Source organism: Osmerus mordax, chromosome 8 (genome assembly GCF_038355195.1).
Source record: "Osmerus mordax isolate fOsmMor3 chromosome 8, fOsmMor3.pri, whole genome shotgun sequence".
Lineage (NCBI taxonomy): Eukaryota > Metazoa > Chordata > Actinopteri > Osmeriformes > Osmeridae > Osmerus > Osmerus mordax.
The window spans coordinates 846,997-867,980 of NC_090057.1; the positions used below are offsets into that span (position 1 = coordinate 846,997).

At 48.5% G+C, this 20,984-nt stretch overlaps 1 protein-coding gene across 1 annotated transcript; it reads left to right on the forward strand.

Moving 5' to 3' along the window:
• Positions 1-2,851: 2,851 nt before the first annotated feature.
• LOC136947418 (alpha-N-acetylgalactosaminidase-like) lies at positions 2,852-10,538 on the forward strand. Its single transcript, XM_067241491.1, has 9 exons — positions 2,852-2,976; positions 5,233-5,389; positions 6,452-6,592; positions 7,804-8,015; positions 8,408-8,502; positions 8,702-8,863; positions 9,221-9,418; positions 9,508-9,648; positions 9,969-10,538. Exons 2-9 carry the CDS (start codon positions 5,235-5,237, stop codon positions 10,131-10,133), a joined length of 1,269 nt encoding a protein of 422 aa, XP_067097592.1. The 5' UTR covers positions 2,852-2,976; positions 5,233-5,234; the 3' UTR covers positions 10,134-10,538.
• The last annotated feature ends 10,446 nt before the right edge of the window (positions 10,539-20,984 follow it).

The window sequence follows — 20,984 nt, forward strand, 5'->3', positions numbered from 1 at the left end:
GGAACGGGCTCCTCGGTGCGCCCAGGATAAACGCCCCCAGGGCAACGAGCGTCACGGCCGTCAGTTCCGAGAGTGATAATCCCGGGGATAATCCCGGTGATAATCCCAGCGAGCCCAGAACGACACCAGCCGTGACGGAAGCTAGAACCAACAACGTTGTCTTCCTGGTTTTGAATTCCGTTTCCGAGGCAACGCCGGCGGCCCCCAGCAACACGCCCGCGGCAGTGGCCCCCCCCAGCAGACCCCCCACCCCGCCCGCAGTGCATGCTGGGAGGACGAGTCTCAGGGTGGCGGAGGAGGCCAACACAGCCCCCAGCGCCACCCTCTCCGCCCCCGCAGGCTCCAGGCCCACCACTACCACTGTTCCCAGGGCCCCACCCAGCAGAGCTGCAGAGAGCAGCCCCACCCACAACACCGACCTCAGCATCAGCCCTGACCCTGGCCCCACCACTGACCCCACCCCTGACCCTGACTCCACCCCTGACCCCTGACCAACGCTAAACCCCATCGCTGCCACGACAACGGAGTACAGCAGCAGCCTCTCTGACCAGTGTTTGCTTCTGTCTCTGGTTTCCTGAGTCCTCCGCTCTGATAGGGCCTTGAGGACGGCACACACGGTCGCCATGGAGATCCCCATGGCGACCAGTCCGGAGAAGACCCCCAGGCTCCCGAAGAGGACGGAGAGGAAGAGGAAGATGAATATGACGGACAGGACCGCGGTCATCTCGTTGGCCCTGGGGAAGGGGTAGGCTGCCAGGACCATGATGCTTTGCAGCAGGAAGTACATCCACCCGGGGAGGAGTCCCGCCAGCGTTCCGTTCGCCACAGCGCCGGTCACCACGGCGATCCCTGCAGCAACCTCGGCCGGTCCCGCCCCTGCCGCCCCTCCAAGCAGCCGCATCACCCGCCCCCCGACGAGGAGGCCAGTAGCCAAGGAAACGAGCGCCGCGGCGAACGCCAGGCACAAGGTCACGGCGCCCAGCCCGGCCACGCCCACTTTTCCCGTTACTTGGGCAACAATGGCCGGCAGGGGTCCGATCGGGGCGGATGCCGATGCCAGAACGAGCTTAGCGAGGATGAAGCCTGCCGACGCGCTCCTCACCACTGCCCGCAACGCCCCCCACACACCTGGAGAGAGAGAGACACTTATCATGGATTTATTTTTCTGTCATTCATCTAAATTTGTGTAACAGGTGTAGTTGCGTTGCTCGCTAGAAAAGATGGTCCAATATATGTGCATCCATCAAATGAGAGACACATGGAATCATGCACATCATTCACTAGGGGGCAGTGATGGACCAAAGTTAAACAGGGAAAGACTCACCATGAGAGATTGAACAGCAAATTTTACACCATTGATTATAAACACACTCTACTTCTATGATTGCGGGCAGTGATCACACAATCAAACAGACGTAATGTGTTTGAATAAACCTTTCTTGTGTCTCTAAGTAGTTTAGCCATGTCTCAGAACCACTCAGAATCAGCTGTCACAACACATGGTAACATGAACCAGGAAGTCTGTTTGAAATACCAAACAGTTCAACAAACTGAACCTAGCAGAACATTTCTGACAGTTTCAAACGCACTGATTTGGGACTAACTGTAGTTTTCACTGGTATACGTTTTTGTTGCTCTTAAACATTAGAACAGCTTTTCCTTATCAGTCATTCCTGAGACTCTCAGTAAGATGAGATACAGTCGACTTGTATAAATATTTAAATACACTGAAAGACAAACATGCACTGCACCGGTCGTTGGGAGTTCAAAGTTTGTGAAAAGTTGTAAAAAATTGATATTTACCCATGTGTGCCTCTTCCATGGTTTTGCTTGCATGCCAAACACACAACACACACTTCCTCTAGGGAGGTGGGAACTTCCTGTTTGTCTGAAGCTCCACCCACAGGTCAGGATAATGTGATACTTCAGGATGTGCTGTCATTAATCACATTAACATATCACACCTCCTCTTCATCACCTCCTTTTCATTGCCTCCCCCTCTTCCTCTCCTCTCCTCCTCACCCTCTCCTTCCCCTCCCCTCCTCCTCCTGTCCTCCCCCTCCCTTCCTCCTCTTCTCCTCCCCCTCCCCTCTTCCCTCTCTCCTCCCCCTTCTCTCCTCCCCCTCCTCCTCCTCTCCTCCCCCTCCCCTCCCCCTCCCCCTCTCCTCCTCCCCCTCTCCTCCCCCTCTGATCCTCCTCCCCCTCTCCTCCTCCTCCTCTCCTCCCCCTCCCCTCCTCCCCCAACTTTTTACTTAAGTATATGTCAGAGCCCATACTTCTTTACTTTAACTTGATTGAAAAAGTGTAGTCAGCACTTTAACTTTAACCCCAGTCTTTTTAAACATGCATTTCTACTTGTACTTGATTGAATGATATGTGTACGTTTGCCATCTCTGCTTAGCTGGTTAGTTATTTCTTGCTGATGACGCCACTATTCTCAACCCTAAGATTGTAGCAGAGTCAGTTTATAGCCTGTCAAAAAAAAAAAAAAAAAAAAAAAAAGAATAAACGACGTTTAAAGTACATAGAAATGATGATATAAAAAATAATAAAATCTAAAGGTTAAAAAAAAAAGTTTATAGCCTGTCCTATAGTAATGAAATTCTACTTTCAAGCTCAACATATGATCTGAAATACTTTAGCTTGTTCTGCCAAAATATTTTTATCGAGTGTAAAAATGCAGTTCTTACGTACATTAAATGGACTAAACTGTCTAAATAATCTTTCAAAGAGCGTCAATAGCTAATCTAAAAGAAGAAGAAAACATTAAGAATGTAACCGAACAACCCTGTGGGTCAGCTGACAACCAGCCGCTGTGTCATGTGATTCTCACTTCCTGATCATGTCGTTTAGCGAAGTGGTTAAAGCAATGCAAGGCAAACTTGTTCCATAGTCAGAAGGCAGGCTACACTCGGTGCTTCAGCCTACGGGGATTTGTATACCGAAAAATTCCCCAACAACAAGAATTTAACATAGGTAAGTAGTCAACTTTTTGCGATATAATATTGGAAGTAATTTATCAGAGCTGCCAACTCTCACGGTTTCGCCGTGTGATACACGCATTTCAACCATTTCTCACGCTTTCACGCCACACATTGTATATTTCACGCTGAAAAGGCAACATTTACATTTACATTACATTTATTCATTTAGCAGACGCTTTTATCCAAAGCGACTTCCAAGAGAGAGCTTTACAAAGTGCATAGGTCACTGATCATAACAACAAGATAGCCAAAAAACATCGCGAGTAGCCAAAACATGAAGCACACATTGTGAACAACCAAAGTAAGTGCCAAAGGGAAGAACCATAAGAGCATGTAGTTAAACAAGTCACAACCAAACAACATGAACAGCTATAAGTGCAAGTGTACCTGTGGGAAAAAGCAAGCAACAGTAATAAAACAATATATCACAGCGAGAACCAAAAATTTTAATCAGTTACCACTAACCACAAGAGCAACAAGTCTCTAAGCAAGAGTCATTGTGATCCTTGAGGAAACTAACATCGGGTCAAGCGAACCGTTCCTAAGTACCGTTGTACTCCCGGAACAAGTGCGTCTTGAGCCTTTTCTTGAAGGTGGAGAGACAGTCAGTGTCTCTGATGGAGGTGGGGAGTTGATTCCACCACTGGGGGGCCAGACAGGAGAAGAGCTTGTGTTGGGACCGGGCGGTCTTGAGCGGTGGGACCACCAGGCGGTTGTCTGAAGAAGACCGTAGGTGGCGGGTGGGGGTGTAAGGCTGCAGGAGAGACTTGATGTAGACGGGTGCAGTCCCGTTCACTGCTCGGAAGGTCAATACCAGGGTCTTGAATCTGATACGGGCCATGATAGGTAGCCAGTGGAGAGAGATGAGGAGCGGGGTAACATGGGAGCGTCTGGGTAGATTGTAGACCAGGCGGGCCGCCGCGTTCTGAATCCTCTGAAGAGGGCGGGTTGCACATGCTGGGAGACCAGCGAGCAGAGAGTTGCAATAGTCCAACTTGGAGAGGACGAGTGCTTGGACTAGCAGCTGGGTGGAGTGCTCAGACAGGTATCTCCTGATCTTCCGGATGTTGTAGAGGGTGAATCTACACGACCGGGAGACCGCAGCAATGTGGGCCGTGAGGGAGAGCTCGTCGTCCATGGTAACCCCAAGGTTCCTGGCAGAGGATGAAGGGGTCACCGTCGCAGATCCCAGGGTGATTGAGAGATCGTGGGAGATGGAGGGTTTAGCCGGGATGATGAGAAGTTCTGTTTTGGCGAGGTTCAGCTGGAGGTGGTGCTCGGTCATCCAGGCGGAGATGTCTGTGAGGCAGGCCTCAATCCTAGCTGAGATCCCCGGATCGGTCGGGGGGAACGACAGGTACAGCTGCGTGTCGTCAGCGTAGCAGTGGTAGGAGAAGCCATGGGAGGTGATGATTGGTCCAAGTGAGGTGGTGTACAGAGAGAAGAGGAGGGGTCCAAGGACGGAGCCCTGTGGGACACCAGTGGAGAGCTGGCGAGGGCCCGACAGTTTGCCTCCCCAGGAAACCTGGTAGGATCTTCCCGACAGGTAGGATGAGATCCACTGGAGTGCAGTGCCAGTGATGCCCATCTCAGAAAGTCTGGCGAGCAGGATCTGGTGGTTAACCGTATCAAACGCTGCAGAAAGGTCCAGCAGAATGATAACGGATGACCTGGAAGCCGCTCTGGCAGACTGGAGGGCAGTGGTGACTGAAAGGAGGGCAACGCCAAACAAGTAGCCAAGCTAACGTTGTGAATAGTAACGGAATGAAGCATCTTTGACGCGTAAAGCATGAAAGTTTGCACAGACAAGGAATTTGCTTTGGCAGGAAGGTGCATACAATAAACATATACCTAAAATTTTTATATGTGGACTATCTATACTAAGGGTACATAAACTAGCAGTACTAAGTGGGATTACAATACAATAAAATATACAATAAAATAAAATATAAGTTGCCGTAAATGTAACAATACTTCATACAACCGGAATATTGGGCAAACGTTCCCGGCCCGGTTGGTGCTTTCAGACCGGTTAAACGCACACCTCACCGTCTCAGATGAAAGAGAAAATACGAGAAACCTCTAAGTTCTAGGCTATTGTTATTTTGGATTCATCTATATCCAGCCATTAATGAACGGTCTGGCAAGTGATTAGTCATTCACAGTTGGATTAATACATCCTGTATGCAACGCAACTGTAACTATAATTTATTATCTCTAATAATTACTAACAATGAGTGTTTTTCAGTAATGTACCTGGCAGCTGTGGTTTGTGTGCTGGCGTTCTCCCGGGCCACCCTGGCCCTAGACAACGGCCTTATGAGGACCCCTCCCATGGGCTGGTTGGCATGGGAACGCTACCGCTGTGACATAGACTGCGAGAACGATCCCAAGAACTGCATCAGGTTTGACTGACTACATCCATCACCTCCTACATCCATCACCTCCTACATCCTTCACCTTCTACATCCATCACCTCCTACATCCTTCACCTCCTACATCCATCACCTCCTACATCCTTCACCTCCTACATCCTTCACCTCCTACATCCATCACCTCCTACATCCTTCACCTCCTACATCCTTCACCTCCTACATCCATCACCTCCTACATCCTTCACCTCCTACATCCATCACCTCCTACATCCTTCACCTCCTACATCCTTCACCTCCTACATCCATCACCTCCTACATCCATCACCTCCTACATCCTTGTGGAGTCAGGTGGCTGAGCGGTTAGGTAATTGGGATAGTAATCCGAAGTTTGCTGGTTCGATTCCCGGCCGTGCAAAATGACGTGTCCTTGGGCAAGGCACTTCACCTTACTTGCCTTGGGGGAATATCCCTGTACTTACTGTAAGTCGCTCTGGATAAGAGCGTCTGCTCAATGACTAAATGTAAATCCATCACCGCCTACATCCATCACCTGCTACATCTTGGATATTGGACATTTTGTTTGATGTTTTTAAGCTAATGCTGATAAGGCGGTTTTCTATAAAACACAGAGATGTTAAATCTAACCACATGTCAAAGCAGGTCTTTTCTTTACCAAAAACATGGGAATCTTAATTTAGACTGAATGGCCGTTTGCTTGGAAGTGTTTCCTGTTTCCCTCTCCCACCACACCCTACCTGCTGGTGCTTAACTCAGCTGAATGTTACATATAAAGTACAGCAGGAGATCAAGGATCAGAAGTGTGTTGTTCTGACAGTATCCATGTGGGCAGAATCAAGGAACTGTGTATTTGCCAGGCACAGTGCAACAACAACAACCACATCTCAGCCCAACAAAGACTTTAAAAAATCTAAACAAAATCTGTCTCCCTCTCTCTCTCCCTCCCTCCCTCTCCCACTCTGTCTCTCTCTCCCTCTCTGTCTCTCTCCCTCTCTGTCTCTCTCCCTCCCTCCCTCTATGTCTCTCTCCCTCTCTGTCTCTCTCCCTCTCTGTCTCTCTCCCTCCCTCCCCCAGTGAGAACCTGTTCAGGGACATGGCTGACAGGCTGGCGGAGGATGGCTGGAGGGAGCTGGGCTACGTGTACATCAATATAGACGACTGCTGGTCCTCCCATCAGAGGGACAAGAATGGACAACTGCAGGCCGACCCCAAAAGGTGAGGGGTCACGCTGTTCCAGTGCAGTCCCAGAAACGGGCTGTGATGAAGCGTTACTGCTCAGTCAGACTGGGGTGCAGCACTTCTAGTGTTCCTGTTTAAACTCTGATTGGCCTGACGGCTGCTCTCCTCCTGACGACTGCTCTCCTCGGGGGAGAGCAGAACAGGCCTGGTGCTGAGGTCAGCTTTGTGTTGTCTGGTCTTCACAGGAACATAAAGTCCCTCAGTCCATCTTATCTTGACTGACGCTGTATGTGACTTATATGGAGGTTGTTGACATATATTGTAGCTGTGGAGGCCTTCTCTATTGGCCAGGGCTCATGTGATGAGGGTACTGACCTGACTGTCATGTGACATCTCTATTGTCTTTTGGGTCAAAGTAGCTTTGAGAGACAAGGTATGAGTCTACATTAATTTCTCTGCATGATACAGTTGTGTGTGTGTGTGTGTGTGTGTGTGTGTGGGGTACATGCTTGTAGGGGGTTAAATATTGGCCAAACAACCAAAACTAATTCCCATATGGTTTAAAGCAGGGGTGTTCAATCCTCCTGCATGTTCTAGATGTTTCCCTGCTCCAGCAGGACAGCGGCTCTCGAGGACCAGGATTGAACATCCCCGGTTTAACCCTTGTGCTGCCTTCGGGTCACATGACCCAAAGGCACATTTAACGAACCATCATTGTGTTTACCCAATACAAAAACAAATAAAAATAATTTTCTTTTAACCTTTGCAATGTGGGGGGGGGGGGGGGGGGGGGGGGTCTGAGACAGCCCAACGGTTTAAAGAAAATGCTTAACTTTGTTTTTGTATTTTGTCATCTGACCCATCAATGACTGATGGGTCAGAATAACCCGAAGATAACACAAGGGTTAAAGGAAGATGGTAAATTGAACAGTGTATTAACATGAACCAAATAATGCCAATACCAATGGAATTACAGTTATTTGACTCAGTTATTTGGTTAAGGTCAAAGTAAGTTTTAAATTAAATATACATTTAATAACATGAAATCAATTCATCAAAGCAATGCTACAGTAAGTTACACAATGAGGTGTGAGACCCATCAAGCAGAGACCCTGTCCAGTAACTCCCGATTTGAGCATATGGGAGGTGGGGGCAGGTTGACACCCAGCCTTACATGCTTGTGTGTGCGTGTGTGTGTGGTAAGTCCACGTCTCAGTGTTTTCCTGGTCTTGCCCCTCCCCCTCCAGGTTCCCAGGGGGTATCCCCAAGCTGGCGCGCTACCTGCACGACCGCGGGCTGAAGCTGGGTATCTACGGGGACATGGGCACCCTGACCTGTGGGGGATACCCCGGCACGCCCATGGACAAGATAGACATCGACGCCAAGACCTTTGCTGCCTGGGAGGTGGACATGCTGAAGTACGACGGCTGCTACTCCAACGCTACGGAGCAGGAGCAGGGTGAGGGGGGAGAGAGGATGGAGGGAGGTATGGAGAGGGATGAGAGGGCGATGAGAGGATGGAGGGAGATATGGAGAGGGATGAGAAGAGAATGAGAGGATGGAGGGAGGTATGAAGAGGGATGAGAGGGCGATGAGAGGATGGAGGGAGGTATGGAGGGGGATGAGAGGGCGATGAGAGGATGGAGGGAGGTATGGAGGGGGATGAGAGGACGATGAGAGGATGGAGGGAGGTATGGAGAGGGATGAGAAGAGAATGAGAGGAATGAAGGAGGTATGGAGAGGGATGAGAGGACGATGAGAGGATGGAGGGAGGTATGGATAGAGGGAGGGAAATAAGAATTTAGATGTTAATCCCAGCTGAACCAAATCCATCCGTTTCCTCTCTGATAGGCTACCCACTCATGTCCAAGGCCCTGAATGCAACTGGCCGGCCAATCGCCTACTCTTGCAGTTGGCCCGCCTACCAAGGTGGACTTCCTCCCAAGGTAACTTTCTCCTGAGGTCACTTCCTATCGGCTCCTGACATCTTTAGTAATTTCACACACGTGCATGCATGCCAGTGTCCCAATACTTTGGAACTCTGTACTCCTGATTCTTGATCATCGGCTGTAGTTTCTATAGGAACAGCTGTATGATGTTTTGGATGTAAGAAGTCAGACGTGTGTGTTTGTGTGTGGTTGCTAGGTGAACTACACCCAACTGGGGGAGATCTGTAACCTGTGGCGTAACTATGGCGACATCCAGGACTCCTGGTCCAGTGTGTTGACCATCTCTGATTGGTTCTTTGAGAACCAGGATGTCCTCCAACCAGCAGCAGGCCCTGGGCGCTGGAACGACCCGGACATGGTCTTTCTCTCTCTCTCCTGTCTCACCCCCTCCTCCCTGTCTCACCCCCTCCTCCCTGTCTCCCCCCTCCTCCCTGTCTCACCCCCTCCTCCCTGTCTCACCCCCTCCTCCCTGTCTCCCCTCCTCCATGTCTCACCCCCTCCTCCATGTCTCACCCCCTCCTCCATGTCTCACCCCCTCCTCCATGTCTCACCCCCTCCTCCATGTCTCACCCCCTCCTCCCTGTCTCCCCCTCCTCCCTGTCTCCCCCCTCCTCCCTGTCTGAGTGTTGTCTCACACCTAGGAAACGTCCTCGCAGCTTGTATAGTAAATATGTTGTGTGTGTGTGTGTGTGTGTGTCTGTATGTGTGTGTCCAGCTGGTCATCGGAGACTTTGGGCTGAGCTTGGATCAGTCTCGGTCTCAGATGGCGTTGTGGGCCATCATGGCTGCTCCTCTCTTCATGTCGAACGACCTGCGCACGCTGGACAGCCGCGCGCGCGCCATCCTGCAGAACAAGGCGGCCATCTCCATCAACCAGGACCCCATGGGCGTCCAGGGCAGACGCCTGCTCAAGGTAACAGCCCAGCCACTGACAGCTTCAGGTCAGTGTTTACTAAATGAAGAGAATGTAACGATGTGTGTTCCTCCTTCCCTCCCTCTCAGGAGAAGAGTGGTATTGATGTGTTCTGGCGCCCCCTGTCTGGTAACACCAGCGCGCTGGTGTTCTTCAGCAGGAGAGACGACATGCCTTACCGCTACCAGACCTCCCTGGCCACACTCAAATACACCTCTGGGAGCTACCAGGTCAGCACCGCTCTCTCTCTCTGTCTCTCTATGTTCCTCTCTCTCTCTGTCTCTCTCTCTCTCTCTGTCTCTATGTTCCTCTCTCTCTCTGTCTCTCTCTCTCTCTCTCTCTCTGTCTCTATGTTCCTGTCTCTCTCTGTCTCTCTATGTTCCTCTCTCTGTCTCTCTCTCTCTCTGTCCCCCCCCCCCCTCTCTCTCTTTCTCTCTCTGCCTGTCCCTGTGTGTACATACAGTATCTCCTGCTTGATTCTGTGAATGCCAAGGCTGTCAGATAGAAGCAGGAGTGCTAAAACGACAACAACATGTGAGTCTCTCTCCAGATCTATGACGTGTTTGCAGAGAGGGTCATGCCCACCCTGAAAGCCTCCACAGACTTCGTGGTGTCTGTGAACCCTACAGGTGTGGTAATGTGGTACGTGTCATCGCCCGCTGGAGAGAAGCACTGGACACCCACCTCAAACGCTCTCCCCAACCACTTCCTGTAGCTGCCCCAACCACTTCCTGTATCTGCCCCACCCACTTCCTGTAGTCCCCCCTCCTCTCTGATGACACCTTGAAGCAAAGAAATTAGCACATTCATGTTTTTTGATTAAGTGATAAAAACAAATCAAAATGCTACAGAAGCTGAATCAGAATGATAGATTTTTTAAACTTTTATACTGGAACCATGAAGTGGTCGTAGAGATGGATGCTTGGTGACAAAATTGGTCTCTCAGGGATAAAACTAAGTACAGTCAACTGCCCCCCCCTCATCACCATGGTAACTGGGGGGGCAGACAAGGGAGGGTTAGGACTGTGTGCTCTGCAATTATTTTAATACAGCCAGTGATTTTTTTTAGTGTCTGTTTGTATGTTTTACCTTCTCAATAAAAGGCACTTTAATGACAAGCTTTCAGCCATCAGTCTGACTGTATCAAGCACACTCCCCTACACACACACACTCAACACAAACTATTTCAATGAATGTGTTCTCTATCATCTTTTGTTGCTTACCTCAGACAGGAAGGAGAGACCTGGCTGTATGTGTAGTTCTGACTGCAGCCTCTAGATGGCAGCAGAACACTGGTTGTAAGTACAGCCATCACTCAAAGAAGACAGTGTTGCGATGCACCTGCTTCTCCCAGAGAGAACCAGCTGCCCCTGGCTCGGACCACCGCCACGCCGGGCCTGGTGCATTGTGGGATGGATGCCTCCCAGATGAAACGGCTCCATATCAGATGAAGGTAGGGAGACTGGCACTGCAGACTTATCCTGCTGGCAGTCAACATCCCATATCTGTGTTCCCACCCCGCCCCCACAGCCTCGATCTGTTCCTCCCCCCACACCTCCACTCTGCCCTGTAATCTGCACACACACACACACCGTGACCTCTGTTATACGTACAGTTGTGTGTGACCTTGTGCAACTTCTTACTGGTTCACATGAGACACACTGTGACTTGACTGCATACAGGGAATAGCACACACATGCAGTAAAACACGCACAAACACGGTTTAGACTGCAGAACACACACGCACACAGGCACTGGCCTTAGATGACGCCTGTGTGTGTGTGTGTGTGTGTGGGGGGGGGGGGAATGGATCTTTGCCTTCCCTTTTCCTTTCAGCAGTTTCAGATATCCAACCGTGAATGCGACACATCCCTCATTGTCAAGGTCTCTCGCCCGCTTGGGAGCGAGGGATGAGAAGTGGGAGAGAGGAAGAAAGAATGAGAGGGAGACTCAAAGGGAATGTATGAGAGGGGAGGGAGAGAGGGAGGAGAGAGAGGAGAGCATGATGGAGGGAGGAAGGGTGCATAAGTAGTCACAGATGAATGTGGGAGGGTGGAATTAGGGAAGAGAGAGAGAGAGAGAGGGAGGGACGGGTGAGAATGAAAGACAAGGATGGAGGGAGGGAGTTAGAACGAGTGCGTTCCTGCCGATGCTCACGTAGGCTCACAGCTGCAGAGGCTGCAGTTGCCACTCTCGTCCTTGCACCCCCCCCCCACACACACACACACAGACTACCCGACACCCCTCTTGCCCTGCACATGCACAGTCACCAAGCTCATAGTCATGTTGTCATCCTAGAGAGAAGTGTGTGTGTGTGTGTTGCAGGATAAGGGGGATAAGTGTGAGAGGGGGGGGGTAGGTCCGTATGTATAGGGTGATCTTCATGTACTTACACATAAAGGACTTATATGGACACATGCCCTCATCCAACACACACTCACTGGGTTCAAGACACACGCACACACAGCCTAATGTGGAGCATCATCAAGCTGCTACTGAGTCAGAGAGTAAATGTTTACAGACATTAAAGCACTGAATGTGTATATATGTGGTTTCCTGTGCGCCCACATTTCTCTCTGTATTTTCTTCTCTCTATATCTAGTTTCCTCTCTCTCACCAATTTCTTCTTTCTTTCTCTCTAACTCAATTACTTTGTCTAGGACTGCCAGCACGAGAGTGTGTGTGCCAGCATGCCACACACACACACACACACACACATACACACACACACACACATACACACATACACATACACACACACACAGGGCCATATGAGGTCTTCAGCTGCTTGGATGACATCATCATCCTCAGACACAGGCTAGCAGTGGAGACTGCTGCAGCTTGATGACATGTAGCCATCCCATTGGCTGAGGGGGAGATGGAACACAGACGGCTCCTCTCCTCTTCCCCCCTCATCTCCTCTATTGCTGTGTTATTGCATCAGCGCATGTGTCGAGGGACTGTGATGTGATTGAGGAACTGTGTGTGTGTGTGTTTAAATCTGCTTTACAGGAGCACGCTAGGGTTCACACCCTCCCAGGACTCCCAGCACCTTGGCAAATACTGTATGTGTATGTATGGTAAATAGGAGTAATGCAAGTGTCATGCAGATAATGAAGTACAATTTTATGGAATCCAAATAAAATGGAAATGTGGCATTCTGGCAACATAATACATGACAAAACGATAAAGAGCTGATACTTCTTCAGCAGGAGTGCTCACGGGCCGGGGCAGTTATCTGCTCACGCGCCGAGGCAGTTATCTGTTCACGCGCCGAGGCAGTTATCTTCTGAACTTTGAGATTACCTCAGAGGTGTTTTAAATGTGGTTTGGAATTTTTTTTGAGAAAGCTTCAAGCTTCCCACAGCGTGCGTCTTTATAGCCGCAGGTTATGTTTACTGTATGAACTGAGGTTAGTCGTGCCCAGTTGTGAAGTCATGTTTGACCGCGTGAGTTTTATGAATGGACCCGTTTCTCGTCTGTGTGACTCGTTGGCACGGTTGCCAGGGATGTGGACGAGGAGAGCTGCACGTTGCCGTGGCGAGGCTGTGCTTGGCAACGCTCCAGGCTGTCAGCTGCTTACTGATGAGTGTGTGAGTGTGCGTCTGTGTGTGTGTGTGTGTGTGTTTGAGACCAATTCGGAGGTGGCAGCCAAAGCTGCTCGGTCTCACACACACACACTTTCTCTTTCAGACACAAATATACACTGTTCTGTTCTGTTCTTTATTCATCTGCTGCCTGGCTCTCATGGTCTCCTCCACAGTCTGAATTTTCCCGATCGTTGTTTTAAGGAGCGACAATTACCGTTAACTGTCAGCTAATTTCAGGTTCTGTTGTTATAGGTTACGAATTGCGACTGGTCCCATGAAATCCGAAGTTGCTCTTTGTGATGACGTTGTTGTCTCGGTGTATAAATATTAAACCTATGCTGAAACTGAAATGTGACTCTGAAATATTAAACCTAGACTGAAACTGGGATGTAATACCATTCATTATGGCTCGTGTGGGAAAGAACCTTCACATCAGAGAGCTGGTCACAGCACTCCAGTGCCAGAGCTGGGCTTCTTATGAGTCTGTACTGTAAATCTTACTGCTGTACCTTTGATCCAGCATGACTCTCCTTCCCGGTTCAAAGCTGACACATGTATTTATCCTAACTCTGCCAGCGTGTGTCAGTCTTTATGTAAGCTGTTCTGTGTCGATTCCATCCACATCTCCACCTTCCTGCACTGCCCCTCCTCCCCCTCCTCCTCCTGTGGTTTGTTGGCAGAGTGAACCAGATACCCGTGTGGCTGGCAGGCCTCCCCCACCCTCCTCCACCTCCCCTGCCTGGCTGACCTTCAGTCTGGCTGCTGTGAGTTCATCACTGCAGGCATAACACACATAAACATTAACCTGCTCACAGCACAGCTTAGTCTAGCGGAGGTGTGTGTGTTTGTTCTGTAGCTAAAGTGGATTTGTGTTGTAAAGGAGGATTTTTGTGTGAGAGTGACTTAGAATTTTTCTGGGGCGTGCAAGTCTGAACGACTGTGAGGGAGAGGGAGAGAGAGAGGGGGAGGTAGGGAGGGAGGGTGTTTGAATCAGGCAGACTGAAATCTGAGTAGGTTTATTTGTCCTCCATAATCTCCTCTTTAATCAGTTGGTTACAAAGTCAGTGAGAGCTCCATTCAGGGTGCAAAGACACCTGTTGTGTTGGCACAATCAGACTAGTCTCTCTGGTGCTGCTGCACACTGAGGCCCTCTCCTCCACACTGGGACCCACCTGCACCGTGGGACTCACTTAGAGCTAGTGATGTGGCAGCGTGATGATGCCAGCTACGGCCCAGCTAGCCACTAAGGTAGCCTGCTTCACATGGCTTTGAGAGCCATGTGAAGCAGGCTACAATTTTAGCCTGTTAGCTTAGCCCTCGTAGTTCTGTTTATAAACTGGATTTATGCCATCATGTTTCCACATGCACCCCCAGCCCAGCCCTGCCGCTGACACAGCTTGCGACCACCAGGGGGCAGTGGGATGTTGCGGACCCACTGTTGGTGATGGGGCCGGTAGCACCAAGAGGTTTTAGGCTGCAGATCACCATTACAGGCCAGTTTCCAAACCCTGTCTGACCCCCGGTCGAGTCAGCCTGGATGGTACAGTGTTGCAAGGGTTGCGGGAGCGTTGCAGGAGCGTTGGGAGGACATTGTGGTTTGTGGAGCAGGGTATTGATTGGGTTCTTCAGAGATTCCTGGAATTCTCAAAGCTCTCCTGTGATGCAATGTCACTGGCCAGAGGGCACAACAGGACAGAAGACACACACACACACACACAGTCACACAAATACACACACACACACACAAATACAGTCGCACAAATGCACACACACACACGCACAGTAACACACATAAACGCACTTGCACAAATACACACACACAATTGTGTGTCCAGATAGTACAGACTCCAAAGTAACTACATGGAAAACCAACATTGCTCAGTGGTGGAGCATTTGACGCATTCTAGACATCGCAGGTTCAAATTTATTATTGGTCAGTGTAATGCTGGTGTCATCTCCAGGTGCATGGTGATGTCATATCTAGTGGCCATAGTCAAGCAGCCATGTTTCTTCCACTAACACCCCCTGCTTTCCCTGCCAGTGGAGCCAGAGCATAAACACATGCCATTAAAGGTTCAGTTAACATCAACCTTTCTTAGCAACAAGCACTACCCCTTTCAATGGCTCTAATTAGTGTGTGGGGGGAGAGGCTGTGTATGGGTGTGTGTGTGTGGGTGAGTGAGTTCTGTAAAGAGGGAAACATTTGACAGTTTGAACAGTGCTACTTCCTTTGACAAGGAAACACATTTTGGACCAAATGCCCTTCTGCCTGCATGATGTGGCAGTTGGGAGGTTTACTGTCTGAAAGCTCAGAGAAACGCAGAGCGAGAAGAGAGGAAGAAACAAGAAACAGAGAGGAAGAGGGATAGAGGAAGAGGGAGAGAAGGACAGTGTGAGAGAGGGACAGAGAGAGCGAGAGAGAGAGAGAGAAAGAGAGAAGCAGAGGATTGTTCCCGAAGCCACTTTCTAAGAACCTGTTTTCTCTTACCCTCCTACCCTGCCAAACGCCCAGAGTTATATTTGGCCTCTCTCTCTTTCTCCTCTCTGCCCTCGTTGGTTTGTAAACGGTTGTTTCCTGAGCCAAGACCGTCACGAGGTCACAGCACGCTGGTTTCAGAGGCTCTTTCACAACAACCAGCCAGTTCCTAATTTGGGGGAATATAAGATAAGATAAAGGTATGTATAGGGTGAGGGGAAAAGAGAGGAGAGAGAGAAAAAAAGAACATGGGGGATTGTGTGCAAGAATGTCTGTGTGTGTAGTAAGCGTGTGAGTGTGTGTGTGGGGTAAATGTGTGAGTGTGTGTGTAGTAAGTGTGTGAGTGTGTGTGTAGTAAGTGTGTGAGTGTGTGTGTAGTAAGCGTGTGTGTGTGTGTGTGTAGTAATTGTGTGAGTGAGTGTGTGTGAGTGTGTGTGTAGTAAGTGTGTGTGTGTGTAGTAAGTGTGTGAGTGTAGTAAGTGTGTGTGTGAGTGTTTGTGTAGTAAGTGTGTCTCTCTCGCCCTTCATACTCACCTTGGCCTTTTACAGTATGTTTCCTGCATGACGACTGAAGTCTGAGTCTGTGATACACACTCCCCGTGGCCAAGGATGCACATACACACACACACACACACACACACACACACACACACACACACACACACACACACACACACACACACACCCTAGCCAAGGATACACACACCCTCGCCAAGGATACACACACACATATACTCACCCTTGCCAGGGAAACACACACACAATCACCCTTGCCAGGGATATAAATAATAATGCAACTGCGCTCTTGCTCTGATTGTCTGACTTTCACAGCTCTGCCTCATTCATGTAGTATTATTTATTAATGATCACCTCACAACCTCATGCACTTGTATGCATACAGTATACACACATACCTTCATCACACACACACACACAATCTTCGCAGATATACTAAACACATGCCCTTTTTTGCAACCGATATTAGAAAGGTTCTGGCTAAGGTTGCTGCCTAGAAATGCCCTCCCTCCCTCCCTCTCTTCTCTCCCTTTAAAGCCTTATCTACTGACAGACTGGCATCACCTAGTCTCCAGTTTTCCTCATCTCCTCTCCTATCCTCTCCTCATCCTCCACTTTCAGAAGGTGGAAGGAAAGGGTGTGATGAGTCTGTTCATTCAGCGTCAGAGCTTGAGCATGTGTCAGCAGAGTGGTCTACACAGACACACCAGGCCTGTGAGGTCCTGACCCTGGCAAGCCAGCTGTTGAAAGAAGGTCCTGAACATAATGACTGCACGAAGCATTGTGGTGACAGAGCAGGCTTACTGGCATACCTGCAGGCAGGGTCATCCTGTCACCTTCTGTCACCCGAGAGGAGGGGGGAGGGGAGGGAGAAGTGGACAGGTGTGAGTGATAAAGTGAGAGAGAGAGAGAGATTGAGTCGATTTAATGTGTTTCTCCTTGCTCAGTGCAGAGTTTTAGGTACTTGCTTTCATCTCTCCTGGTCCCCTTGTAGATAGTAAAAGCTGTTTATTCACCAGCAGGGGAAAACTCATTAAAGGCCGTCTAGCTGATATGTGGCCTATACAGATCACATGATGTTAGTTGAATAGTTCAACAGATAAGGTTACACTGTTTCAGTTTGTCCTAAGTTTTCAAATACTGTAATGTGTGTAAGTGAATGTTAAGTCTCAGCAGTTTGAGAGGACTGAGGAATAAATTGTTAACTTATTCTGAAACTGTTTAAACCAAGCCAGCTCCTGTCAGACATACAAATACTTTACTGAGTTAAACATGGAAGTTTTCCACCATGTTATGTCTGCGTTCTTGGTCTCTGGCTAACTGTCTTTCGAAAGAAAGTAACCCTGTGTGTGTGTGTATGTACGCCGGTTGGTACTCTTATCAGCGTGACCTTGAGACCACCAGACAGATCTCTCTCCATCTCTAAACACGCTGAGGAACTTGGCTTTCCTGAGCAGCACATTTCAAAGTGTTCATTTAACACCTGGGGGTTCATTTCACTTGTTGAGTGTTAAAACAGGTCCACTATCACCATCATTCACACCCCAGCTACTAAATTAACACTTTCAAAATCTAGTTTCAGTTTGCAGTAGGTGCCCTGGTAGAGTATGCTTCCTGATGCAGTTCAGCTATCCATGCCTCCCTGTTAGATTTCCTTAATGGATTTGACTAGAACTATCCACCCATGAACACGAAATCCCTAAATATGGCAAAGTAAGAAGATTATTCGTAATCCACTTAACCTCACGGAATATTATCCTAATGTATAGGCAAAGTATGAATGAAACAGTTACTGTAATGTGAGGAGGTTGTGTATAATACGAAGGTAATCAGTCTGAGGACTTCCTGTGGGAGTGACTCTGCTATCTGCATGTGATCCTTGAAACCAGGGACAATCAGAGGGAATTGTGGGTAAACTGGTACCATAGAGGCTTCTGGGAATGGTTAGAGAAATCTGAGCTAGAGGGAAAGTGATGCAACACACACCACACACACATGCACATACACGCACGCACGCACACAGGCTTCCAATTACACGTTGACACTAGGAGGCATCCTAAAAATAGTGGTCTGGCCAATGAACATTTATGACGGTGCCCTAATTTGTTGTTTGAGTGGATACACACACACGCACACAGATACACCACAGACACAAACACATACACACACTCATGCACAGACACAAACACACCACCTACATAAACATACCATTACACACACAGCTTAACCCTGCGGCTTCTTGCCCCTGGAGGTAGCATGTCCTGGCTCTGCTCAGTGAAGCCAAGCCAATCACATGTGAATGATTTGAGCGGTCAGCAACTGGGGTCCCCTTAACACGAACGCATGGAGAATGTTCTAAATCTCTCCTTCCTGCTGCCCCTCTGCCTGCTAAGCTCTCTGTCTCCTGGTCGAGGCTCTGGGGGCAGGGAGCCTACACCCACAGCTAATAGGCAGGGCACACTGCCATGCACTTTGTATTTATTTATACACCAACAGTTGACTGGTTCATGCTATACGTTAGCAGTATGGATGGTAGGTCTACAGGTATTACTGGTTCATGCTAAACATTAGCAGTATGGAAGGCGCTGGTGTTACATAAGATACTTGTTATCAGCCTGGTGTTGCTTGTTTATTGTGCATCATCTGTGTTGAAGTGTTTAGTATCTATGAACAACCCTCTGTTCAACCCTCTGTTTTAAACCTGTTTTTTCCCTTTAAGCCCATCCTGGTGTCTCCTGCTGTAAGGAAAGATCGAGGCGCTCTCTGGAGTCTGGAGCGCTGATGCTGAGGTAAGATGCACTCTCTAACTCAGCCTCTCTCTAACTCAGCCTCTCTCTCGCTCAGCCTCTCTCTCGCTCAGCCTCTCTCTCGCTCAGCCTCTCTTTCACTCAGCCTCTCTCTCACACCCGCCTATTACTCACCAGACACACATACACACCCACAAAATCATTATTCAGAGCACAAACACACAGTGAGTGTGTAGGTGAAACAGTGGCGTGTCAGAGTTTGGGAGGGCATGAGTAACAGTCTGTGAGGGAAAAGTCACGGACTCCACTGTGTTCCTGTGTTCATGCCACCAGGTCAAAGTTTGTTATGGATACTTAAAGTAAAATAACCCTGGTCAGGACTGATTTCTGTACATTCAACACAAGACAGAGGAGTAGAGAGAAAGTGAATGTGAAGGAGAGAATGGAGAAAAAGAGACTGGCTTTACTCTTTGTTAATACCCTAGGGAGGTGTGTATCAACTCTGCCCTGCTTTCCCTCCCTCCCTCCCTCCCTCCCTCCCTCCCTCCCTCCCTCCCTCCCTCCCTCCCTCCCTCCCTCCCTCCCTCCCTCCCTCCCTCCCTCCCTCCCTCCAGACAGGAGGAGGAGGGAGACAGGAAAGAGGGAGACAGGAGGAGGAGGGAGACAGAACCAGTTGTACTTCAAATCGGAGGAAGTAATAATGGGATGGATTACTTCCTAGTGTGAGAAGGTATGTGTGGCTGAACACATACAACGTACATCTTTAATCCAGTAAACACACGGCTCACTAGACACACTCATGAGGCTGTGATTCAGCTGACGGCACGTCCATGCTGCGCTGAATCTTTCTTAAAGCTACGGAGTCATCCTTCCCTGCCGCAACCCTCCACCTCCACCTCAATCTAGATTTAACTTTCACACCAGAAGCAATGTAAAGAATCTCTCTCTCTCTCTCTGGGTCAAACGTGCCGGACCTGAGCTGCCTCCCAGTGCACACTTCCAGAGATGGCAGAAGTACACACATACTTTACTCAAATAGAAGTACAGATTCTCATGTTTAAAAAGACTGGTATACATAATATATCTTTTTTTCAACAACAAAAATTCAACCTTTAGAAACTTTTTTTCCAAAACGTTTTGGTCCACACACAACACCCCACCAAAAATTCTATTTTTTTCCAAACATTTCTTGAAAATTATTTTTTTTCAACCTTTCGAAAGTTTTATTTCATACACATAAAGAACCGAGAAGCCTAAAACTTTAAAAAAAAAAGTATTTTTTCAACCTTCGAAAATATTTTTGTAAACCTTTTTTTTGATACCTTTATTTTTTTACTTTCTTTTGAAACTTTATTTTGAAACTTCAAAAAAAAAATCGCTTTGGATATAAGCGTCCGCTAAATGAATAGAATGTGTTGATGTATGGGCAGCTGCTTGTAGTGTCTGAGTCCATGCAGTTATCTCGTCTATGGCAGTAAAGTCATTCAGGAATGTGAGAGGTCCCTAACCCTTCCCCAGGAGAGAGAGAGAGATGCCGCCCAAGATGATTGCAACACCATTGTCAAGGAGGGTTAACCAGGGGCAGCAGGCCACTGTGTAGGCCCAGAAGCCTGGGGCTAGATTTAGAGTTGCTGCGATTGAAGTGGCACATGAAGACAGACAGATTTGCAGTTTTTAAAAAGTGGGTTGATGTCCCACTCATGAAACCTACACCTCTCCTAACATTACTGGTTCCCTTGACCATCACATCTAACTGGCTTTTGTACTTTTTTTAACCTCTTGTGGAAGAAATGTATACATTTAGTTATCCTTGTATCCCCCAGTGTCCCTTCCTGGGATCTGACATTGATCTCTTGTGTTTAATAGGATAATACAAATAATAACACATTAAAATGTGGGTCTTATCTTCTCTGGGTAAATGTCTGAAGGCTTTTATATAGAACACCAAATTATGCTTTATTTTCTCATTATTTCAAAGAATAATATTTAGTCTGATCAGTCATAGGGCTCTCTGTGGATGTTGATGTATATACGGTTCAAGATTACTGACCGACCGTAATGAAGTGACACAGTATATATGGGAACAGACTGTTTCCACGCAGCGATAAGAACTAACATGAGATCGAGTGTGTGGGAAAGTTCTGTGCTTAAACTACCACAGGACAGAAAACTGACCTCAACGTCTGATTTAAAACGAGGGTAGGAAACCACGGATCCGTATCAGTCAAGAATCCACT